At 40.3% G+C, this 26,056-nt stretch overlaps 1 protein-coding gene and 1 non-coding gene across 3 annotated transcripts in view; both read left to right on the top strand.

Annotated features, from left to right (window-relative positions):
* Nucleotides 1-3,075: 3,075 nt before the first annotated feature.
* Nucleotides 3,076-26,056, top strand: part of Cops4 (COP9 signalosome subunit 4) — a 38,274-nt gene continuing 15,293 nt past the window's right edge. Inside the window, exons 1-6 of one of the 2 annotated variants that reach the window (XM_070012247.1) lie at nt 3,076-3,308; nt 13,436-13,515; nt 16,584-16,735; nt 17,636-17,739; nt 22,385-22,538; nt 22,713-22,863. In XM_070012247.1, coding sequence (XP_069868348.1) covers nt 3,235-3,308; nt 13,436-13,515; nt 16,584-16,735; nt 17,636-17,739; nt 22,385-22,538; nt 22,713-22,863 — 715 coding nt within the window. In that variant the 5' untranslated portion in view covers nt 3,076-3,234. The remainder of the gene's footprint in view (nt 3,309-13,435; nt 13,516-16,583; nt 16,736-17,635; nt 17,740-22,384; nt 22,539-22,712; nt 22,864-26,056) is intronic. The other variant, XM_070012246.1, reaches the window with a different exon arrangement.
* Nucleotides 23,474-23,554, top strand: Trnaa-ugc (transfer RNA alanine (anticodon UGC)). Its single transcript has one exon. It is a non-coding gene; the product is annotated as a tRNA-Ala (tRNA).

Genomic DNA, 26,056 nt, shown 5'->3' with positions numbered 1-26,056 from the left:
CAAAGCCAGCCTGGGCAGGAAAGTCAGTGAGACTCTTATCTCCAATAAATCACCAGAAAACCAGAAGTGACACTGTGGCTTAAGTGGTAAAAAGCTAGCCTTGAGCTGAAGAGCTCAGGGCTGAAGAGCTCTGCGCCCAGGCCCAGAGTTCAAGCCCCACAAACGACTGAAAAAAAAAAAGGAAGAAAGTATCTGGGCATGAAGGAGCACATCTGTAACCTCAGCACTCTGGACGCTGAGACAGGAAGATTGCAAGGTCAAAGCTAGCCTGGGATAATGAGACACTGTGTCAAAAAGCAGAAGGTATAATTCATAGTAGCTGTAATGTGCACATAATATCAGTGTAGTATAATCATAAAAAAATGGGAAAGCTAAGTGTGGTGGTAAATATCTGTAGTCCAGTACAGAATGGGGGTGGGGGAAGGTAAGTGACAGGAGGAAAGAGATTATCAGAACATATTTCCTCTTTTTACAGTAATTACACTGGTGGTAGTAGTATATTTATATTGTTATTCTGAGGCTGTTGTGTATGTGATAATGTGGGATGAATGATTAATTATGAGATATTCTGATTTTATAATTCCTTACATATTTGTGAGCCAAAGTACCTAGTGGGGAAATAAGAAAATACAAGTGGCCGGGCGCTGGTGGCTCATGCCTGTAATCCTAGCTACTCAAGAGGCTGAGACCTGAGGATCACAGTTCAAAGCCAGCCGGGGCAGGAAAGTCCGTGAGACTCTTATCTCCAATAAACCACTAGAAAACTGGAAGTGGCACTGTGGCTCAAACGGTAGAGCGCTCGCCTTGACCTGAAAAGCACAGGGACAGCGCCCAAGTCCATAGCTCAAGACCGACAAAAAAAAAAAAAAAAAAAAAAAAAGCTTTGGTGGCTCTCTAGAAGTATCATTTCCCACTAAAAGGAACAAGGGTTTCCTGAGAAGTGACTGATTCTGGTTCCAGGCTAGAAAATACACTTGGTAAGTCTTGAATAGACTTAAAAAAATAACAGTAGCAGCATTTGAAATCAGTGTAGAGTAAGGATAAATGTATAGAAAACAGCTGAATTAGTAATTACATTATTTTTCCTTCTATAGCAAGGTGCATTTCAGTTGGCACAGTAGACATAGAGTATGTACTAGAAAAGAGGTTTCTTTGCCTATTTATAGGGAAGCTGTAAGGATAGAAAACATCTACTAATAATTGGAGGGTCCTGGGCAAGGAAATTATTTTATTGGACTAGAGTTTAGTGAGCAAATTTATAGTCCAAATAGACAACTGTGACATGCTTATTAATTTCTTGTGTACAAGAATGAGTTGGGGGTTTATTAACATGATGATTTTGATTTAGTAGGTCTGGGTTAGGAGTGACAGTTTTACATACTTAAAAAAAAGTGCAGGTAACAGTGGCTCAACACTGTAATCCTAGCTATTCTGGAGACTTAGATCTGAAAATCTCAGTTCCAAGCAGACCAGGCAGGAAAATCCATGAAATTCTTATCTCCAATTACTGTTAGATGTGGAGCTGTAGCTCTAATGGTAGAGTGCTGCTAGCCTTGAGGGAAAAAAAGCTCAGGGACAGTGTTTGAGCCATGAGTTCAAGCCCCAGTACTGGCACCAAAAATAAATTTAAAAAATAAAAAATAAAAAGATAAGATTTGTTCACTTCTTTTTCTTTAACTTTTTTATTAGTGTATACTGATCATACAAAAGGGTTCACCATGTTATCTCACACAGGCATATATTTTACTTTCATTAGATTAACATCCTTAATTGTTCTTTCTTTTCCCCAATCCCTCCAACCACCACCTATTTTTCCATTTTCTTTTTTTGGTTGTTGTTGGGAATTGAACTCTGGGCCTGTAATCTTAGCTATTCAGGGCAGATAAATTCAAGAGATTAATCTCCAATTAACCAGGAAAAGGCTGGAAATCGAGACGTGTCTAAATCAGTAGAGCACCAACTTTGAGTAAGGGAGTCAATTGAGAGTGTAAGTCTCTTGAGTCCAAGCCCTAGAAGCAATGCATACACATACACACAAAAATCCCTACCAGGGCCTGGGAAGGTGGCTCAGTGGTGGAGTGCTTGCTTTGTATGCATGAGGCCCTGGGTTTGATTCCTCAGCACCACAGAAGCAGAAAAAAGCCAGAAGTGGCGCTGTGGCTCAAGTGGTAGGGTGCCAGCCTTGAGCTGAAGAGCTGAGGGACAGCGCCCAGGCCCAGAGTTCAGGCCCCCCCAACTGACAAAAACCCAAACCAAAACCCTACCATGATTCTCCCACTCCTGTCTAAACCCATCCTACCCACTTCAAGTTTACTTGTTCAAGTTTCAGGTATGTATATATACATATGTATATATATATATATATATGTATATATACATACACACACACATCCTGCTCTGGCAGGAAGATCCATGAGACTCATTTCCAATTAACCACCAAAACCCCGGAAGTAGAGCTGTGGCTCAAGTGGTAGGGCACCAGCCTTGAACAAAATGTTCAGGGGCAGCGCCCAGGCCCCGAGTTCAAGCTCCCAGGACCTGCACACACACACACACACACACACACACAGCCAAAAACCCCAACTCTATTCTAGAAAAGGAACAACAACAACAACAAAAGGCTACTCCTGAAGGGTACAGGAGTAATGAATACAACCAAGTATAAGGGTAACATGATTTTTTACTTTGTCATTTAAATAAACCTAAGGACCACATATTGTAAACAGCTGGACAAAATGGAATGTATGATTAGCCCTTAAAAGGGCATATCCGGCATTAACAAAAGGAAATGGATTGTGGTGAACTGGAAATAAGAACAACGGGTTCTCCACCATCGGTCGTCTGTACAGTGCTTTGAAAGAACCAAGAACAGGGTACCGCAGACCTAGGACCCGGAACTTAAGTCAACGCAGTAGTTTGCCCCACCCGGCCTTCATTGAAGTTGCACGCGTGGCGCACTACCTCGAAGTTCTTCACCCAATCACAAGTCGGAGCGTGAGAGCGCAGCCTGCGGGAGAGACGAGGGCGGGCCCGGGCTGTGAAGCGAGGAATTTCCCGTCACTCAGCCTTGGGGGAGGAGCTCGCTCCAGCTTCCTCCCCCGGCGCTCTGGCCCACAAAGACGGTACTCTCTGGTATCTCGGGTTCCCTCTGGCTGCGCTCCGGAGGACCACACGCCACTCGTTTTCTTTGGGGCTGCCAGAGGCCCCCGCAGCCGTGGCTGAGCTGGAAGAAAGATGGCGGCAGCCGTGCGGCAGGATTTGGCCCAGCTCATGAATTCCAGCGGCTCTCATAAAGATCTGGCGGGCAAGTGAGTATGTTTCCCGGGAGCACACGAGGTAGCGAGGTGGGCCGAGAGGCGGCAGCTGTGTTCTCCTTGCGGTGACCGAGGTTTCGGCCGGGAGGCTGGGAACGGGCCCGGCGACCCGAGGGGGCGGGCCTGAAATCGACAGCCGTGCCTAATGGGGAGCCGCGGAAAATGAGAGGGGGCCGAGTGCGGGGCCCCGGAAGGCCTGGGAAGATGTCAGCGTGTCTAGTCCTTGAGAACATCCTTCCTGGTTCCTTTGGCTGCTGGAAGCGTGGCCAAGAGAGACGTTTGCTCCTTGGGGCCTTCGCCGCCCTCCCCAGTGTCTCTTCTCATCGCTGGTCAGTCTCTCACATCGAATCTGATCCCTCTTTATCCCGGACTCCTCCGCCTTGGATGGAGGGAGATGGATATTATGAAACCTTAGTGCAGAGGGTGCATCAAGAGCTGATGGCTTCTCAGGGTTAACAGGGGCTGAGGAGGTATGACTCCTGTCAGGTTGTCCAGAACTGTTCGTACATCTTCATCTGTGGGGTCCTTGTGTTTTGGACATTCTCACTCCAGCACCAACTCTAAAGTAGGATGTATGGGCAGAATGTCTTCATATCATGGATCAGAATGTCTAGAACAGTGATGTTTGCAGGAATCAGAACTGCTTAGGAATTTTGTTGAAGTCTGTGTAGAACGCTTAGGTAGACTCCCAAGTTAAAATTAGGACACAAACCTGTCCACCAAGCCGTTGTTGAGCTGTTTTAACCTTAGGCAGGTGGATGGAGAGATATTGTCCATTTTCTCTTTGTAGATTTCGCAGCATTGCTCTTTTGTAATGACATGCTTAAATGACCTGTTTAAAGTGTGTCTCTCAAGTTAATCCTGATATTTACATCCTAACATTTAAGATCACTTTGAACAAATTGAGGGGACACACTTGCTCTAACCTGAACATTTAAATCGTGAATGTGCTGTATATAGGTTGTGCTCCCTTTTCTCTGGTGATAAATGTCTATTTTTATTGTATCTAAATTATCAGTATGTATTGTCTTTTTTCAGTGTTTTTCTGCTCAGCAAAATGGAGATAACAATAGGACTTTCTTATAATTGTCTGAGGACAAAAATCAGTGTGTGTGTACTTACCACACTTGCATCAGTACCATTCTTGGCATGTAGAAAATGCCATAAAATTGTTATTACTATTAGTCAGTAAATACTTATTCCATAGGTTGGCAGTAAGTTGAATTTGTCTTCATAGCTCAGTCCTTTCTGCATGTATTTTTTATAGATTCGGGTGTAAATAAAAATAGCTTATGTAGGGGCTGGGAAGGTGGCTCAGTGGTAGAGCTCTTGCCTTGCATGCATGATGCCCTGGGTTTGATTCCTCAGCACCACATAAGCAAACAGCAAAAAGCCGGAAGTGGCGCTGTGGCTCAAGTGGTAGAGTGCTAGCCTTGAGCTGAAGAGCTGAGGGACAGCGCCCAGGCCTAGGGTTCAGGCCCCACGACCGGACACCCCCCCCCAAAAAAAAAAAAGCTTATGTATTTCCCCATATATTTTTATTACGTTGAAGAAAATTAAGGGCATTAGTTATCAGAAGAGATACAACTTTTCAAGCCTTTGCAGCATTCTGAAACTTCAGCTGCTATTTACTTTTCAACTCTGAATTAGAAATGGACAATGGTATGTACAAACAGTCATCCCCTGCTATACTGCGGTTCACTTATTGCCGCTTCACAGTATCGAGGGTTAAAAGAAAAAAAAAAACCAAAAATGCAAATACTGATGCCTCCCCTATCATGGAAGTTATGTTCTAGAGACCCATCATAGATGAAAACCTGCGAAGTAGTAGTGTTAGGTATTTGTCCCTTGCCATATCGCGGTTCGCTTATTGATACTTTGGGGGTTTTCACTTGTCTCGGAGGTCTCTACAGGTGAGGGATCACTGTATTTTTCTGTAATTGTTTGCTAAACAAAATACCTAATGGTTTAAAACTACTACTATTAGGATTTTATAAGTTGACTGGGCTGTTTTGCTGATCTTGTCTGGATTCAGTCATGGCAGCTCACCTGGGAACTGGGGCTCTGTTCATATCTGGCTGTTGGCTCAATCTCCTAGTTGTTGTCTCTGTTTCCTACTCTCTCTTTAGTGGCAAAGTGACATTGTAAAGGCACACAGAGGAAGGTGTGTTCATTGGATGCCATTACTGTAACAGTTTGCCCCATGGGTTTTTGTTACAATTAAATAAAATGGTTTGCTTGGTAACTGATAGCCAGTGCAATGTTAGCTAGTAACTCCCGCAAAGATGGCTTTCTTTCAAGTCTCAGTTTTGCCTTCAGGTATTTCTATTTGTATCTGTATGAAAATGAGTTGTCTTACAAATGTATTTGTCTTACATTTGAACCCAGACGGGACTACTCTAAAAAAGCCCTTTCTTTTGTTGGTTGTGGGGCTCCTGGGTGCTGTCTCTGTGCTCTTCACCTCAAGGCAAGCACTCTACCATTTGAGCCACAGTGCTACTTCAGTTTTGTGGTGGTTAATTGGGGATAAGAATCTCACAGAATTTCCTCTCTGGGCTGGCTTTGAACCACAATCCTCACTTCTCAGCCTCCTGAGTAGCTATGATTACAGGCATAAGCCACCTGTGCCTGGCTTAAAAAGCTCATTTTGAACCCATCAGATTACATTATTAGTCTTGTTAAAACTGAATTGGGGCTAGGGGCCTGTGGTTTATGCCTCTAATCCAAGCTACTTAGGAGACTGAGATCTGAGGATTGTCAAAAGCCAGCCCAGGCAGGAAAGTCTGTGAGCCTTTTTTTTTTTTTTTGGTCGGTGGTGGGGCTTGAACTCTGGCCTTGGGAGCTGTCCTTTCGCTCTACCGCTTAAGCCACACCGCCACTTCTGGTTTTCTAGTGCTTCATTGGAGATGAGAGTTTCACGGAGGGCTGGGAAGGTGGCTCAGTGGTAGAGCGCTTGCCTTGCATGCATGAGGCCCTGGGTTCGATTCCTCAGCGCCACGTAAACAAAAAGAAAAAAATCCGGAAGTGGCGCTGTGGCTTAAGTGGTAGAGCGCTAGCCTTGAGCTGAAGAGCTGAGGGACAGTGCCCAGGCCCAGAGTTCAGGCCCCATGACCGGACCCCCCTCCCCCCCCCAAAAAAAAAAGAGTCTCACGGACTTTCTGCCCGGGCTGGCTTTGAACCACGATCCTCAGGTCTCAGCCTCCTGAGTAGCTAGGATTACAGGTGTGAGCCACTGGCGCCCAGCTGTGAGACTCTTATCTCCACTAAACTACCAAAAAAGCTAGGAGTGGAGCTGTGGCTGGAGCTCTAGCTTTGAGCTTAAAGAAGCTTAGGGACAGTGCCCAGGCTCCGAGTTCAAACTCCAGGACCAGCACACACATACAAAAAGAAATGAATTGGGCAGGAGGCTCTAACTTGGGATCACAGTTTGAAGCCAGCAGAAGCAGAAAAGTCTATGAGACTCTTTATCTCCTAAAGCCAGAAGAGGAGCTGTGGCTCAGGTGATAGAGCACAACCTTTGAGGGAAAAAACCTGTTGAGAGAGTTAGGCCCTGAGTTTTATCCTTGGTACCAACACAAAAAACCAAATCAGAACAAACAAGCAAAAAACTAAAATAATCCCCCCCCCCAAAATCTGAATTGGAAGTGCTTTCCAATAGCTGAATTAATACTGATGTATAAAATTGGTAAGAAATTGTCCATTAAGCTTGTTGCCAGGGGCTTACAACTGTAATCTAGCTACCCAGAAGGTTGAGATATGATAATTGAGGTTTAAAGTCTGAAAGACCCCATCTCTAATTGACCAGCAAAAGCTGGGCTGGAGATGTGTCTTAAGTAGTAGAGCACCTGCTGTGAGCAAAAAAGCTGGGCCAGAGCACGGGACCCTAACTTCAAGGTATACTGTAATATTCCACCCCCCCAAAAGGAAAAAAATTGTGTAAAATACATTTTTTTTGCAAATTTGGTGGGCTGTTTTTTTGCCTATAACATGCATTAGGTTTATTATTTTATGTAAGGCTTATGAAGAGAATGAGAACCTTGAGAAAGGTTGTTGTGATTAACTGTTGTGATAGCCTGTCTTACTTAGCTAAAACCTTTTTTGTTTTTCAAGATCAGTTAAGATTTTACTTCCTCCAGGAAGCTATTTCACACCCTCATTCATGCCCATTCATACATAGGACCTGGTTAATTGCCCTTCCTATGCCCAATGGTATTCTAAATTTACCTGCACATATACTTGATTATTTTGCCTGTTTGTTTATGACCTTGACTAGAATGTGAATTTTTTTCCCCCTTAAGAATTTCTTTGAGGGAAGATGTAAAACAATGAATTATAGATGTTTGTTTAGTTAATCATAGGGAAATATGACCTTTTCCCACATCTTCCCAGTTCTGTGGTATGAGGAGTACTATAAGCCTTCACAATATAAACATTTCATTTTACAAGAAGCTGTTAGTAATGATAAACTTCTGAGATGTCTTTGCTTGTTAAGAGAGCTGTTTTTAGCTGGGCACCTGTAATTCTAGCTACTCGAAGTGGAAATCTTGAGGATCACAGTTCAAAGCCAGTCCAGGCAAATCTGAGAGACTTATCTCCAATTAACCATCAAAAAGCCAAAAATGGAGCTGTGGCTCAAGTGGTAAAGCATTAGTTTTGCCCACAAAAGCTCAGGGACAGTGCCCAGGTCCTGAATTCAAGCCTCAGGATTGGCATGCGTACACACACACACATGTACACAAATTTAAGGAACAGCTTCCAGGACCAGAATTCAAGCCTCAGTACTAGAACAAGAAATAAAAAAGCTGCTTTTCAAAAAAAAAAAAAACCAAACAAAAAAACAAACAAAAAATAGAATACACCATTCAACAGAGGTAGAGTTTAGATTTTAATTTTCTAGTAATACAGTGAAACAGAACTGTCACAAATGGAGACTACACACCCATCTATAATGGAAGATCAGACTGTACAACTTTGGGGCTGGGGGTTTAGCTCAGCAGAAGGGTGCCCGCCTGGCAAGCGCAAGGCCCTGGGTTCGGTCCTTAGCCCTGGAAAAAAAGACTGTACAACTTCAAACTTCCTTTATAACCCAGTATCTCTGGTTCATACTCATCTCTGTTAATACTCGTATCTACATTTGTAGAGTAAATGTTGATAACACTTAGAGTTTCCTGTGAGCCAAGCACATTACTTATATTTTAGGGTACTTAACAAGTAGATACTATTTACATTGCATATGAAAAAACTGTAATACTAAGATATTTGCTGACACCATATATGCCTGTCTCAAGGCCCCAAACTGTAAACATAATTACCTTTTAGCCTCACCTTATTTTCACTAAACTGAACTACATATTGCTTGCAAAGTTCCTTTTCCCAATCTTTCTCATTGCCTCTAAATTGAAATATTTAGAATCTTTAATGATCAAGAAATTACTTGAGAAAGTGGTGCTATGGCTCAAGTGGTAGACTGGCAGCCTTGAGTCAAAGATTTTGAGAATTCAAGCTGTAGTACTGGCATAGACAGACAGACAGACAGACAGACACACACACACACACACACACACAGAACTCTTTCAATAGCACTTGTTTTTAATTTTTGGCAGCTTTATTCTGATGTGTATAGATGGGTTATCTGTCAGTTAGCTTTCTGCTGTGAAGTAAACTACTCCAAAACCTAGCAGCTTGAAACAGTAGTCATTTATTTAGTGCACAAATCTGGAGGTTGGCAGTTTGGATTGAACTCAAATGGATTATTCTCTGCCTCTAATGGTCATGTTTCCTCATGGACTTCCATATGTATCTGTAGTCAGCTGCAAGCCAGATGGACAGTTTTGCTTTAGTAGGTTGGCTGGCTAGGTGGTTGGGCTATATGGTTCAGTCATTAAGTGCCAGGATTTTCCCCCCCCCACAACAAGATCCCAAAGAAAAGACATATTCTATGCCTCTTGGAGGTCTAGGCTCAGAATTGGTACTTTACTTCTGTTGTATTCTATTTGTCAAACAAACTTTGAGCTAAAGAGTAAGAGAAATATACTCTTTATGTGAAGAGCCAGAAAGTCACATCTCAAAAGAGACAAAAAACTTTGGCCTCTTTTTGTAATTATTCTACCAAGTTAACCCAGTTAGGTAGGCTTCATTGAGTTTCTTGGGTCAAAGGATTTTTTTTTTTTTTTTTTTGCTGGTCATGTGGCATTAACTCTGGGCCTGGGTGCTATTCAGCTCAAGGCTAGCACCCTAGCACTTGAACCACAGTGCTACTTCTGGCTTTTTCTGCTTATGTGGTGCTGAGAAATCAAACCCTGGGCCTCATGCATGCAAGGCAAGCACTCTACCACTGAGCCATCTTCCCAGCCCAGGTCAAAGGATTTTTATTCTTTCAATGATCCTGAGAAATGTTCAGCTACATATTTTAAAATACTGCCTCTGTCTCGTTCGTTCTTCTCTAGGTTCCAACTAAATCTCCGTTATGTCTTTTGTTCTGTCTTGTAATATTTTTTCACTTCAGTGCTTTACTCCAGAGAGGTTTTCCCATACTGGCTTTCTAGTTTATTCTCTCATTAACTTTGTCTAATCTGCTGTCAAGTACTCAGTTGAGTTTGTAAGTTTGGTTATATTTATTTGGTTCTTTCATTTATTTCTGATGGTTCTTTTTCCCAAAGAAGCTCTTGATGAAACATAAAGGCTTGTGTGAACACAACAAGCATAATTTTCACATATAGTGTTTTTGATAATAGTAGCATCTGAAGGCCTGGTTGTTGCTATTGTCTGTTGCTTTTGTTGATTCTGCCTCATGTTGTCATGTACCTGTTAACCTTTAGTGCGCAAATGATTAAAAAAGAAATTATTTCTAGAAGTAATTGGAGACCTAAGATTCTATGATTCAAAGAGAATTTTTATTTCCTTCTACCAGGCACCTAAGGATGCTCAGGCTAGGACAAAGGTTTCAATGCTTATTTGATTGTTTAGATATCCTTGGACAGAATGTGTAACCTTTCAAAGTGCTTGTTTCCTGCTTTGGCAGGTAAGGAACTCCTACTGATCCAGCTCTAGTAGTCTTCCAGAAATTCTACTTTTCTTTCAGTGCTTCCAGCTAGCTCTTCCCCAGAGAGCCCCAAAACAGCTCTGCTCCTTTCCTCACCACAAGTGCCACTCAATCTTTCAGGTGTCTTGGACCATCAGTAGATGTCTTCAGGCAGAAGAGAGAGTATGCAATATTTCACCTAAAGGAATTTTCTGATTTAACCCTAGAAAAGAAAAAGGAAAGATGAGAGCCAGGCTCCGGTGGCTCACACCTGTAATCCTAGTTACTCAGGAGGCTGAGATCTGGGAATCATGGTTCAATGCCAGCCTAGACAAGAAAGTCTGTGACACTCTTCCTTCCAATCAACCCCCAGGAAACTGGATGTGGCGCTATGCCTCAAAGTGTTAAGAGTGCTTGCATTGAGTGAAAAAGCTCAAGGAGGGGCTGGGAAGATGGCTCAGTGGTAGAGCGCTTGCCTTGCATGCTCGAGGCCCTGGGTTCTATTCCTCAGCACCACATAAGCAAAAAGAAAAAGCCGGAAGTGGCGCTGTGGCTCAAGTGGTAGAGTGCTAGCCTTGAGCTGAAGAGCTGAGGGACAGCGCCCAGGCCCAGAGTTCAGGCCCCACGACCGGACCCCACCCCCCCCCCAAAAAAAAAGCTCAAGGACAGTGCCCCAGACCCTGACCAAAAAATTAAAAAAAAGATGAGAGAAGCCAGGCGCTGGTGGCTCACGCCTGTAATCCTAGCTATTCAGGAGGCTGAGATCTGAGGATTGCGGTTCAAAGCCAGCCCGGGCAGGAGAGACCGTGAGTCTCCTATCTCCAATAAACCACCAGAAAACCGGAAGTGGTGCTGTAGCTCAAGTAGTAGAGCGCTCACCTTGAGCTGAAGAGCTGAGGGACAGCGCCCAGGCCCAGAGTTCAAGCCCCACGACTGAAAAAAAAAAAAGATGAGAGAAAACTTTCCAGTTTTATCCCTTTTAAGACTGTCACATTTGTCAATATTAATAGTTTAAAAGTTTAATATTAACTTGCTTTCTGAGAATCATTTGTGTCTTTTGGAATTTGCTATCTTTTCTGTCAGCATACTTGCTTCATTGTTACTTTGCAAACATATATAATGAAGATGGTGAGAATTTTGGATGAATTGAGAATAACTGTTGAATGGTGGTAGCTTGGGGTATATGCCCTACAAAATACATAATTCTGAATGAGCTCAGAATTTTATTTTGTATAATTTTTTTCTTGGTTAAATCCAAATGCCTTTCTGTAATATCAGTGCTATTAGCATTATCAAGTGCATCTCATTGATGTTTTTTTTTTTTTGCAATTTTTTATTGTGATTAAGTGATTACATAAATTTCACAGTATTGTGGGATAGTGATAGTTAAAGTCACAATCACATTTTAACCTTCACAAGGCAAATTGTCTTTATCGTGGTCTATAAAGTTTATGAGTTCTATGAGCTTTGACAATACAGTTATTTCTTCCACAACCGGTGATATGTACATTTCTTCCCTTTTGCTTAGTGTCAGCTGTTCCCACTTTCCTGCTCATTCCCTCCCTCCCATCACTGCCATGGGGTTGCTTAGTTCCTTTTGATCAATGTCCATTGCAGCTGATGGGTCCTGTTGTTGTATATTTTCCTATTTCTTTCTGTTTCTCTGTCCTCTTCTAGTTTCCCTCTGATGTGCATATATATATACCATATATGGGGTCAGCAGCATAGGGTCATTTAGTAATGATTTGACCAGATGAGTGGAGATCCTTTGTGTCTGGAGTCGTTTACTTTGTTGTATCACCTTACATTTTGGATTTAACATCCACTTATCAGGGAGACCATGTGCCCTTTATCTCTTTGTTCTTGGCTTACCTCACTCAATATGATTTCTTCTAGTTCCATCCATTTCCCTGCGAATGCCATTATTTTGTCCTTTCTAATGGCTGCATAATATTCCATTGTGTATGGATAACACAATTTTTGGATCCATTCATCTGTGGTGGGGCATCTTGGTTGTTTCCATATTCTTGGCTATTGTGAACAGTGCTGCAATAAGGATGGAGGTACACGTATCCTTGTATATTGATTCCTGTTGTTCAGGATAGATGCCTAGGAGTGGTATGGCTGGGAATAGGGACTCATTGATGTTTTTAAAAAGCGTGCTTAAAACCAGAAGAGATGAAGCATAAAATGTTTTAACTCTCATGTATTGACTCAATGTAAGAAATAAGTTGTTACCTGTGTTAACCAATATTGTTGAATATTTTCATGCTTATGATGGGCTGACTGCTGTTTGAGGTATTGTATATATCACAGAGACAAAACAGACAATAAACCTCTGTCTTGTAGTAGCTTGTGTTTTAGGAAGGAATTTGCTGTGGCTTGGTAATTGTTGCTCATCCTTTTCAGAATACTAGTTTGAATCTTCTGCAGCTATGGCTATTAGGTAGAATAGTGATTAGAACTGAGTACAAATAAAGAATAAATAGTTGCTGTCAAATAACATCAAGAGTGCTCTATCAGTGTGTTTGGCTTGGTGAGTTTATTATGTACGCATGAGACAAGCTCTGTCTCTGTAGCCTAATGAACAGCATCTTATTGTGGATGACCCTAGAATCATTTAGCCTGCAAGGAGAAAAGGCTTTTGGATCACCTCAAATAACATTCTTGTGCATCTTAAATCTTGTGCATCTCAGTTGAAGGGAAATGTAATTTATCTCTTAAGACACATGAAAGAAAATAGACTCTTTAGTTCAAATTTCAAACTAAAACTTTTAAGAAGTAGCACCTGAGATTTAGATATGTAGAGATACAGATTTACTTATGATGGACGTAAAAAGTTAAGTTGAACATACCATACTAAAAACTATTAAATAGCATGTTTCTTAGGATTATAGTCCATGTGGTGAACTAGAAACTTAAAAAAAAAATGATCTCCCATAAAGAAAACCACAGACTACTAGAGCAGTATGAGAGAAATCAGGGCAAAGGAAAGTTCATAAGTATACATCAAAATTAGCATTAGGAATGAGTAAATAAAATTCAGAATTTACATTAGGAATTGTACTCTCTGTAAATGATTTTATTTGTATTATTTTAGGTATCGTCAGATCCTAGAAAAAGCCATTCAGTTATCTGGAGCAGAACAACTAGAAGCTTTGAAAGCTTTTGTGGAAGCAAGTAAGTAGAATGAAATTCTATGTTTGTACTCTAAGCCTGAGCCAGTACATGCAAATTTTCCTAAGCCTCGTTTTACATCAAATTATCAGTGTGAAATGTTTGTTGAGATTGATTCTAGAATTTAAACTGCATCACTTGGTTATTTTTCAATAAATTGTCTTCAGGATTATTGTTCTTTATAAATGAATCCTAGGATTTTTGTAAGGTTTTGATGTAGTAACTGATGAACAGCAAAATAGCATAATTTAAAGAGAATGATCCTGATATGCTATTTTGTGATGTTATTTAATAAGCCCATTGTGCCTCCTTTTCTCATCTCCCAAAATAGGCATTTGATATTTATCATGTAGAATTGTTGGGACATTAAATGTTAAAAACATAATGAAGTACTTAGAATAGCACCTAGCATAAAGTGAGTGCTGTGTGTTTGCTGATTTTTTTTTTTTTTTGTTTTGGTCATGGGGCTTGAACTCTGGGCCTAGGTGCTGTCTTTGAGCTCTTCAGCTTAAGGCAAGCGCTCTACCACGTGAGCCACAGTGCCACTTCTGGTTTTCTGGTGGTTTATTGGAGATAAGAGTCTCAAGGACTTTCCTACCAGGGCTGGCTTTGAACTGCAGTCCTCACATCTCAGCCTCCTGAGTAGCTCGGATTACAGGCATGAGCCACTGGTGCCTGGCATGCTTGCTGATGTTAATGTTAAGAATGGGCTTTTGAATGGGGAACCAAAAGTTTTCATTCAAGAAACTTTTCTTCCTAACTTCAAATATTTCTAGTTATTTTGAAAATTATTCAGAATTTAGGCTGTGATATTGACACTTGATGGTGTCTTGCAGTTGAGTATATTCTCATGTACATTTCTTTGTCACATAGACTCCTTTTTATAATCCTGTGACTAGACAATATAGTTATAAATATCCCTGTGTACATTGTAAAATGTACCTAGGGATTAAGTAATCTCTCTGCCCTTTAAGAGTATGTAGCTAAGCTGGGTGCCGGTGGCTCATGCCTATAATCTTAGCTACTCAGGAGGCTGAGATCTGTGGATCACAGTTCAAAGCCAGCCCGGGCAGGAAAGTCCATGAGACTCTTATCTCCAATAAACCACCAGAAAACCAGAAGTGGCGCTGTGGCTCAAGGGGTAGAGTGCTCGCCTGGAGCTGAAGAGCTAAGGGACAGCACCTAAGCCCAGAGTTCAAGCCCTAGGACTGACCAAAAAAAGAGTATGTAGCTGGTTATTGGCAGAGCCGAGACTCTGATTTTTTGTCCTTAACTTTCTTTTCTTTTCTTTTTTTTTTTTTGGGGGGGGGGTCCAGTCATGGGGCCTGAACTCTGGGCCTGGGCGCTGTCCCTCAGCTCTACCACTTGAGCCACAGTGCCACTTCTGGCTTTTTTCTTTTTGCTTATGTGGTACTGAGGAATTGAACCCAGGGCCTCATGCATGCAAGGCAAGCGCTCTACCACTGAGCCACCTTCCCAGCCCTTTCTTTTCTAGTACTAAATGTGTAGTAATTTCTTTCTGTTAGCAGTGCTTACTAGCAAATGTAACGAAACTTTTCTTAGTCACATCCAATATTATTCAGTAATAAATGCCCATTAGTATATTGTAAACTAATTAATTATAAGAACTAAATTATTGCCTAAAGAATCAGGGCCAGGGGCTGGAAAGGATTCAGTGGTAGAGTGCTTGCCTTGCGTGCATGAGCCCCTGGATTCGATTTCTCAGCACCACATAAGCAGAAAAAGCCAGAAGTGTCACTGTGGCTCAAGTGGTAGAGCACTGGCCTTGAGCTGAAGAACTGAGGGACAGCTCTCAGGCCCAGAATTCAGGCCCCACGAACAACAAAAATAAATAAATAAATAAAAGAATCAGGGCCAGCAATATAAGATAATCAAGCAGTGGTTTCAGAAAAACAGGTTGGAATTACTTTATTAAGAATATTATCCTGTTGTACGAAGAAAATAATGTTTTTTGTAATCTTTATATAAAATTTAAGTACAATGACGCTCCAAGAGAAGCAGTCTGCTTTGAAAATTGGTTCAGTCTACTGAGCAACTTTTGAATCAGTTATTTGCAGCATAACTTCTGCTTTAAAACTTGAAAATTTTATTTAAGCAGTACTTCACAATCACGATGCATTTAAAAAGGTCTAGGAGGGCTGGGGATGTAGCTTATTTGAGTCCTTAGGTTTACTCTTCAGCACTATTAAAAAATACAATTACAGTATTACTAATAAGTGATGTTTGTTAAGTGTAACATGCCAGGTATTGTTCAAAATACTTTGTGCATATTACTGCATTTCTTCACAACATTTTTAGGAGGTAAGTGATAATATCCTCATCCTTACAGATAAACTAACAAGAACACAGAAAGCTCTGAGGTCATATAATAAGACAGGCTTTAGAGCTTTCTTTGTTAATCATGTACAGTGATAAAGTTGATATATCTAGTACTGACTTGAATTTTTTCTGTATATTTGTGCCAGTACTGGAGTTTGAACTAGGGCCTTTAAACTCTTGCTTAGCATTTCCTCTCAAGGCTGGCCACTCTACTATTTGAGCCATACCTCCACTTTCAGCTTTTTACTGGTTAGAGCTAAGAATCTGAAGAAATTGTCTGCCCAGGTTGGCTAGTGATAAAGGCATAAGCCACCAGTGCCTGACTGAAATTGTTTTTATTAAGAAATACAAATGGCATACCTATGCTGGTAATATTTTAATTTAGCTCTTTTAACTTTTTTTCTTCTTCAGGTTCATCTTGAAGCTGTATGATACATAAACACATAAAAATATAGGTGTTTCTGTGTCTTAGTAGAAAAATGGAGAGAAAGGAAAAGTATATACTATTCATTTTTTTCCCAACCATTTCTCTTTGGTATTTTTTATCATTTTGTTGTAGTACTTAAGAGCCTAAGGAAACTATAACATAAAATGATAATATATAGAAATCCCTGAATAATGCTTTGAAGACTGTCCTAATATGGATTGGCTTTAGTATTAATTTCAAATAAAGATTGATTGCTTAATGAAAATTTATGTTACTCATGTTTTCTTCTTTCTTTTAAAACAAGTGGTAAATGAGAATGTCAGTCTTGTCATCTCGCGACAGTTGCTAACTGATTTCTGCACACATCTCCCTAACCTGCCTGACAGCACAGCCAAAGAAATCTATCATTTCACCTTGGAAAAGATCCAGCCTAGAGTCATTTCATTTGAGGAGCAGGTAAAAATTTAGAGCAGTGGATTTTAATTGAAATTGTAGAAATTATTTTTAGAGTCTGATGTTACTAAATTCTTAAAGGCGATGATACAATTTTTCTTTTTATTAATATATTTTTTATTATTTTTAGTTGTACAAAGGAGTTGCTATTCAACAAAGCAGTTTATGAATCAGTGCATTTTGATCAGTGTCACTCCTTTTATCATTCTCCCTATCCCTTCCAACCCTACTCCTTTCCTCAATTTTTTTTAATTCTGTAGGATATAAATTGAATTTTATAATTGCATTCTCCCAAATTTCACTATAAAACAGTATGCCCAACCGTATTCTATGTTGTAAAATCAAATAAATATTGGATGTTGCAACTCAGGCTATTATGTTTGTTTATGTATTAAAATTTGATTTTTTTGGGCTGGAAAGGTGGCTCAGTGGTAGAGCGCTTGCCTTGCATGCATGAGGCCCTGGGTTCGATTCCTCAGTACCACATAAGCAAAAAAGAAAAAAGCCGGAAGTGGCGCTGTGGCCCAAGTGGTAGAGTGCTAGCCTTGAGCTGAATAGCTGAGGGACAGTGCCCAGGCCCAGAGTTCAAGCCCCATGACCGGACCCCCCCCCCAAAAAAAAAAAAAAGAAAATTGGATTTTATCAACCAAGTATTATTCATTAGATGAGTAAAATTGTTAATGAGGCTGACAACATAGGAAGTGGCATCATAATCTCTGAAGTAATATTAAAGAAAATTAACATTTAAACTAAAGTGTTGGCATTATTCATATTGCAGAAACATTGTTTTGATATTCTGTGAAAGCAAAATTCATTGCCACAGTAATTTAACTTATCATGTAATTATTGTAATTAGTTACTATGTCAGTTAAAATAACTTAAAATATATACCTACTATTCCAGGTTGCTTCCATAAGACAGCATCTTGCATCTATATATGAGAAAGAAGAAGACTGGAGAAATGCGGCCCAAGTGTTGGTGGGAATTCCTTTGGAAACAGGACAAAAGTATAGTAAATAGTGGATATTTGACGAATATATATATATATATATATATATATATATATAATTGTTCATTTTTACTTTTCCTTATTCTAATCTAGCAAGTAGATGATTTAGTAAGTACATTTTATGATATGTTAGAAGTGCTACACAGAAAAGTAATTCGAAATAAGCCGGGCATGGTGGTACATGACTGTTATCCTAGCCCTCAGGGGGCTGAGGCAGGAGCATTGTGAATTTAACAGAAGCCTGTGCCACACAGTGAATTCCAGAGCTGCCTGAGCTACATAGTGAGATGAGGAAAGGAGGAAGGGAGGGAGTAAGAGAGGAGGGAAGGGGAAGGAGAAGGGAAAAATAAGAATAAGACCTATATATAATTAAATGTAGTGATTGGGATGGTGTGTTGATTCTCAAAGACATCATATTCTTAAAAGATGTAGAAGAGGTTGAGGAATGGCTGTGAACTGTGAGGGTAGAGTAAGTTAAGAGAGAATGGAAGAAGAATGGGAGATACTAAGTGTAGACAACTCTTCAGGGGAAATTCTCAAAAAAGGCAGAAAAGAAACAAAAGTACAAGATGAAAATAGAGGTTAGGATAAGAAGTGATTGTTTTTGTTTTGTGATCCAGAGGAAAGCAAACATTTAATACTAAGGAGCCTAGGGAAGGATTCCTGCGATAAAAGGGGAAGGAATTGAGTATAGGGACAGGTTTAGGTAGGGCACAGATAGTGGGTGCTGGGTTCCTCAGTTTTCACTATTGACATTTTAGACTGGGTAATGCTTGTTGAGAGGGCTGTTTTGTGTGTTATAGGAGGGTTAGCAGCATCTGTGCCTTTGCTACTTTGGCATAGCCAATAGTACCGTCATTCCTAGTTGTGACAGTTGCTCCTGCTCCCTGGAGGGCCAGGTTGCCCTAGTGATGCACAGTAATAGCTGGGCCTACATCATGGGATGCAGATGTTAATGCTATGGTGGGGCTTGGGCAGTGCTCTCTGATGACTTTGTGATTCTTAGTGAAAAACAGTGAGGTGTAGACAAAGAGGGGAGCTGTGACACTGAGAAGAGACAGGGTTGGGACTTGGGATAAATAGACACTTTTTGCTTTAAAAAATTATTCTAATCATGAAAGTAGGAGATTAATAGAATTAAAATGAAAAAATTCAGAACATTGTAATGCTATATAATAGTTCATGTAGCGTTGAGTTATGAATTGAAAAACTACAAAATATTAATGATAAATGATACATGCAAAAACTTGAATTTTTATAAAACCCTCCCATGCTCTACTCCGGCCCTCCCCTCCGAAAAAAATAGTAAAGAATTCTTTTTTTTTTTTTGGTTGGGGGATTTGAACTCAGGGCCTAGGTGCTGTGCCTGGTTTATGAGTGGTTAATTGGATATAAGAGTCTCATGGGGACTTTTCTGCCTGGCTAGCTTCAAACTGCAGTTCTCAGATCTCAGCCTCCTGACTAGGATTACAGGCATGAGCCACTGGTGCCTGGCAAAAGTAAAGAATTCTAAAGTTGAAGTCAAATGGATTATAAACTCTTAGTTCCACTTTTTTTGTAAATCAAAAGAATTAATTTTCTGTGGCTTATTCTTTGATTATATGAGTTTTGAATTATGTGAGTTATGCATTTGTTGCATAAAATATGACCACTGGGGGAGAAGAAAATGAAAACTAGAATCTCACTACCCATTACAATATCTATTTTATTTATTTATTAATTAATTTAATGTGTGTGTGTGTGTGTGTGTGTGTGTGTGTGTGTGTGTGTGTGTGTGTGTGTGTGTGTGTGTGTGTGTGTGTGTGTGTGTGTGTGTGTGTGTGTGTGTGTGTGTGTGTGTGTGTGTGTGTGTGTGTGTGTGTGTTTGCCATTCCTGGGGTTTGTACTCAGGGTCTGGGCACTGTCTCTGTGCTGCTTTTTGTTTAAGGGTAGTGCCACTTGCATCTTTTTCTGAGTAATTTATTGGAGACAAGAGGCTCACAGACTTTCCTGCCTGGACTGGCTTTGAACTACAGTCCTCAGATCTCAGTTTCCTGAGTACTAGGATCATAGGTGTGAGCCATTAGTGCTTGACTGCTGTTAATATTTTGATATATTAACAGAGGTACATTTTACTTGAATGGGAGAAATATATTTTAATGGTGTGTTATATACTGTTTAATCCTGCTTTTTCTGTTTTTATTTTTGTTTTGGGCAAGGGATGGTTTATGAGATAGGCTTCACTCTACAGCCCAGATTGCCTTGGAACTTGCTGTGTAGTCCAGGTGGGCCTTGCCCATGTGATCCTTTGCCTTCCAAGTGCTAGGATTATAGGCATATACCACCACTTCCAGCTCCTTTTTATTTTTTTCTTCTTTTGTGGTACTAGGGTTGGAATGCAGGACACTTGATAAGGTAGGTACTCCACCATTTGAGCTATGACCCCAGTGTTTTTTTGCTTTTAGTTATTTTTCAGGTATGACCTCATATTTTTGCCCAGAATGACTTCATACTGCAATCCTCCCATCTATACCCTTGTGCATAGCTGGGGTCATAGGCATGTACCACAAAGTCTGGCTTATTGATTTAGATGGGAGTCTCACTTTTTCTCCTGAGTATTCAAACTGTGATCCATTTGATTGCTGTTGACTCCCAAGTAGCTAGAATTACAAGCATGAGCCACTGTTTCTTGTCTCTCACTCACTTCAAAAAAAAAAAACAACAAAAAAAACAGTGACCATGAGCACCTAATAACAATTACAGCTGCATAGTATTCCAAACTTTTTTTGTGTGATAGTACCTGGGTTTGAACTGAGAACCTTGCACTCTTGCTTGGCTTTGTCATTCAAAGCTGGTATTCTACCACTTGACTTTTCTGCCCTGGCTGGCTTCAAACTGCAGTCCTCTAGGTCTTTGCCTCCTGAGTAGGTAGGATTATAGATATCTGTGCCAGGTTGTATTCCAGCTCTTTTATGCACCACATCATGATTGCCATAAAATACCATATAAGTGATTTCCTTTTTTTTTTTTTTGTTGGTCATGGGGCTTGAACTCTGGGCCTGAATGCTGTCCCTCAGCTCTTCAGTTCAAGGCGAGTGTTCTACCACTTGAGCCACTATGCCACTTCTGATTTTTGAGTGGTTATTGAAGAGAAGAGTCTCACAGACTTTCCTACCTGGGCTGGCTTTGAACTTCAATCCTCAGATCTCAGCCTCCTGAGTAGCTAGGATTATAGGCATGAGTCACCAGCACCCAGCTTGATTTCCATTGTTTTCCTATTGTAGATTCTGATAAATAACTATAAATTAATGTTCTTACACATACATATGTAGGCACATCATTGTTTATCTTCTTAGGATTTATTATTTGTAGGTAAATATAGTGAGTGGGTTAAAGGCATACATAATTTAAAGAACTGAAGAGACTATTATAAAGTATAGTGCCAGATTGTTCTCTTGGAAGCTTTTTTTTTCCCCTTAATAACTTGGTTGGAGAGAATGCCACCAGATTGTTTTCTTGAAGTTTGTGCTTTGCTTAATAACTTTAGGGTGATTATATACCACTAGTCCCTAAAATAGAGCAGATGCTTTTATTTTTTTTATTTTTATTTTATTTTTTTATTGTGAAAATACTGTACAGAGGGGTTACAATTACATGGGCAAGATAATGAGTACATTTCTTATCAAGCATTGTAGCCTCCTCCTTTGTTTCCCCTTGAGCAGATGCTTTTAAAAGAGCTTTGGGGCTGAGATGTACTTCAGTACCTCAGTGGCAGAATGCTTGCCTAGCAAGCATTATATGCTGGGTTCAATCCTCAATACTAAAAAAGAAATGACCAGGAAAAAAATACATTAAAAAAAAACAAAAGCTGGGCACTGGTAGCTCATGCCTGTAACCTAGCTACTCAGGAGGCTAAGATCTGAGAATTGCAGTTAGAAGCCATCTCAGGCAGGAAAGGCTGTGAGACTCTTTTTTTTTTTTTTTTTTTTTTTGGCCAGTCATGGGGCTTGAACTCAAGGGAGTGTCCCTGAACTCTTTTGCAAGGCTAGCACTCTACCATTTGAGTCACAGCACCACTCTGGCCTTTTCTGTTTGTGTGGTCTGAAGAATGGAACCCAGGGCTTCATGCATGCTAGGCAAACACTACCACTAAGCCACATTCCCAGCCCTCTATGAGACTCTTATCTCCAATAAACTACTCAAAAAAGTCAGAGGTGGTGCTGTGACTCAAGTGGTAGAGCACTAGCCTTGAAGCTCAGGGACAGCACTCAGGCCCAGCCCCAGGACTGGCAAAAAAAAAAAAAGCTTTAGCATATGAGATTGCTTGAGGACTAGAAGATATAATGAGGTCAGTGATTGTAAAAATAATAGAAGTTTAGTAAAATGCTTAATTTCATTATATGAACATTATATTCATATAATTATATGAATATATATGTGTATATGATGTATGTATATAATATATAATGTATATATAATGTGTGTACATATTATATGATATATATGTATATTATATATGTATATATAATATATATTCATATATTGTAATTATATGAATATAATGAACATTATATGACTATATTAGGAAAATGTAATATTTTTTAAATTCTAGAAGTTCTCTTGATAAACTATTGATTCATTTTGTGTTTTCTGCTGTATCCTAGACAGTACAATGTAGATTATAAACTGGAGACTTACCTGAAGATTGCTAGGCTATATCTGGAGGATGATGATCCTGTTCAGGCAGAGGCTTACATAAATCGAGCATCATTGCTTCAGAATGAATCAACCAATGAACAGTTGCAGATACATTATAAGGTTTGGAGCTAGTTTGGACTTAATTTTGTATTGGTGAATCATATCATGCCAAAATGTTCCAGAATGTCTGATATGTGCTTTCATATCTTAGTAATTCTCTTTGTTTTTTGCCTTCTCTCTGGTCTTTTTTTCCATTTTATTTTTTTCCCTAATCGGATCATTTTTCTTCTATAGGTATGTTATGCACGTGTTCTTGATTATAGAAGAAAATTCATTGAAGCTGCACAAAGGTACAATGAGCTCTCTTACAAGACAATAGTCCACGAAAGTGAAAGACTAGAGGCCTTAAAACATGCTTTGCACTGTACCATCTTAGCATCAGCAGGTAAACATGTAATTTGTACTTAAATGAAGTTGGTTATCTTTGTCTAATAACTTTAGGATGATTACTATTGAAAAATTTAGTAAAGAACTATTCTTATTCTTCTAGCTGAGATTACAGGTATCAGCTATCATACCTGAACTGAAATCATAACTTTTGTTCCTGTCCTTCAGGGGCTTATGACTTTCTTATAATCCAAAATGTATTTAGTCTATACATAAGTAAGAGTCACCAAAATCTTACTAGTTTCAACCATTGTCTAAAATTTCTGGTTCATCAGGCTGCAGGTTGCTTATGCCTATAATCCTAGCTAATTTAGGAGGCAGTGATGAGGAGGATTTTGATTTGAGGCCACCCCTGGCAAAAGTTTACAAAATCCTGTCTCAACCAGTAGCTAGGTCTAGTAGAGTGTGCTTATCATACCAGCTATGGTAGAGGCTGGGATAGGGACCAGCCTTGGCAAAAAAGGTTTTCCGTAGCCCTTCTTAAGCAGGGTATGGTGGTGCACACCTGTCATCATCCCAGCTACTGAAGGAAGCATAAACAAATGGATCACAGTATACATTGGCCTGGAAAAAAGTGAGACTTTAATTCTAAAATAACCAGAGCAGGGGCTAGGAAGGTGGCTCAGTGGTAGAGCGCTTGCCTTGCATGCATGAGGCCCTGGGTTCGATTCCCCAGCACCACATAAGCAAAAAGAAAAAAAGCCAAAAGTGGCGCTGTGGCTCAAGTGGTAGACCGCTAGCCTTGAGCTGAAGAGCTGAGGGACAGCGCCCAGGCCCAGAGTTCATGCCCCACAACTGGACCTCCCCCTCCCCCCCAAAAAAAAAAACAGAGCAAAAAGGGATGGAAGTTAAACTCAAGTGGTAGAGTGAAGTCCTGAGTCAGACTCCTGTACTACCAAAAATAAAAATAAAAAAATCCAAGTTCAAGGCCTTATTTGAAACTCAAGGCAGACCCTTAGCTGTGAGCCCGTGTAAAATCAGAAGATGATGATGTAATTCCAAAATACAATTAGTCAGAGTGAACATTCCCATTCTAAAAGGCAAGAATAGGGGAGTATCAAGGAAGGACCAAAGCAAGACTTCAGCCCTAGTAGAGTAAAATTACGTCCTGTTACTCCATATCTGGCTGCCAGGGTACACAGTTGTGTGATGTAAGCATGAGCACCAAAGGACTTGAATAGCCTGCCATATGCAGCTCAAAGGTCTCTCTTGGGTTGACTCTGCATACTGCCTGTCATTTTCTTCCCACATTCCTGCCATCTCAAATTCCTTGGTTCTCCACTGCATCCTCAGCTTTTCTCTAGCTTCATGTATCATTATTCAGGGCTTGCCTGCAAGGAATCCAACTTTGTTACACATTTTCTAGCCTCCTAGGCTTTCTTTGAAATCTGATTGGAATTCTCCATAGTCCCTATCAAACCAGCATCATGTGGATGATGCCAACATCTGCTGCTAACTCAAGCAGTAGCTAGATCCAGACCTAGGTGGCTGAGCATGGTGAAATGGATCTAGGGGGAAGTAACTTCAGATGTGGTCCTTGGTCAGCAGCATACGCCTGTGACTCAAGGGAATGTCTTTTTTTTTAATTGTAAAGATACTGTACAAAGGGGTTACAGTTACATGAGTAAGGTAATGAGTACATTTCCTATGAAGCATTGTTACCCCCTCCTTTTTTTTCCCCCTGCTATCCCTTCCCTCTCCAGGTCCTCCCCCTCCCCAAGTTGTAAAGTTCATTTTCAACATAGTGTCTTGTACATCTTATTGTTACAGTGAGTCAACCTGTATCCTTGTTTCAGCATTTTGTTATTTCCCTTCCCCTCCCCAAATAAGAAAAATACATATACAAGATGCAGGGCAGGGCTGGGAAGGTGGCTCAGTGGTAGAGCGCTTGCCTTGCATGCATGAGGCCCTGGGTTCGATTCCTCAGCACCACATAAACAAAAAGAAAAAAGCTGGAAGTGGTGCTATGGCTCAAGTGGTAGAGCGCTAGCCTTGAGCTGAAGAGCTGAGGGACAGCGCCCAGGCCCAGAGTTCAGGCCCCACAACCGGATCCCCCCCCTCCCCAAAAAAAGATGCAGGGCACCATAATCAAATACAATGGAAATGAGTTATACCATGGGGGAAGAACATACAAAAGAAACAAAATCATAGTACATTAAAAACAACAGTGACAAAGATAAACCCTCTGTGTCCCTATCTTGGGGTTCATTTCACTTAGCATCATCTCATATGGTCATATGTACATAGCTTTTGACCTTTTCTGCTTGTCTGGTAAGATTATCCTAGATGTATACTAGTTATTGTAAATAAGGGAAACCATGGGACCTATGTTTCTTTGGGTCTGGCTTACTTCACTTAATATAATTTTTTTCCAAATCTTTCCATTTCCTAACAAATGGGCAGTGTCATTCTTTCTGTTCGAGGCATAAAATTCCATTGTGTATGTGCATATGTGTGTGTGTGTGTGTCTATATATATATACATATATATATATATATATATATATACATACATATACATATATATATATATATCACATTTTCTTGATCCATACATCTACTGAGGAGCATCTTTGTTGGTTGTTTCCATATCTTAGCTATGGTGTATAATGCTGCGGTAAACATAGTTGTGCTGATAGTTTTAGTATGGCCTTGTTTGTGATCATTTGGGTAAACGTCCAGAAGTGGGATTTCGTCATAGAGGAGCTCTATGTGTAGTCTTTTGAGGAACCTCCATAATGCCTTCCAAAATGGTTGAACTCCTAGCAACAATGCAGTAGAGTTCCCTTTTGGCCACATCTCCTCCAGCATCTGTTGTTATGAGATTTCTTGATTATAACCATTCTAACTGGGGTAAGGTAGAATCTCAATGTTGTTTTGATTTGCATTTCTTTTATGGCCAGAGAAGTTGAACATTTCTTCATGCGTCTATTGGCCATTCTTATTTCTTCTCAGAGAAGTCTCTCTTTAAGTCGTTAGCTCACTTATTAACGGGGCAATCGTTTCTTTGAGAATTTGTTTTTGGAGGATTTAATTTTTTGAGTTCTAAGTATATGTTAGATATGAGGCCATTGTCCATTGTATGGCTAGTGAAGATCTTCTCCCAATCCATGGGCTTTCTGTTGATCTTGCTAGCTATGTTCTTGAAAATTTTGGCCTGTGCCAAGGAGCCTTAGAATTTCTCCTGTTCCT

Source organism: Dipodomys merriami, unplaced genomic scaffold (genome assembly GCF_024711535.1).
Source record: "Dipodomys merriami isolate MVZ:Mamm:240054 unplaced genomic scaffold, mDipMer1.0.p SCAF_9, whole genome shotgun sequence".
Lineage (NCBI taxonomy): Eukaryota > Metazoa > Chordata > Mammalia > Rodentia > Heteromyidae > Dipodomys > Dipodomys merriami.
The sequence above is the reverse complement of the archived record's forward strand: the minus strand, read 5'-3'. Positions and strand labels throughout refer to the sequence as shown.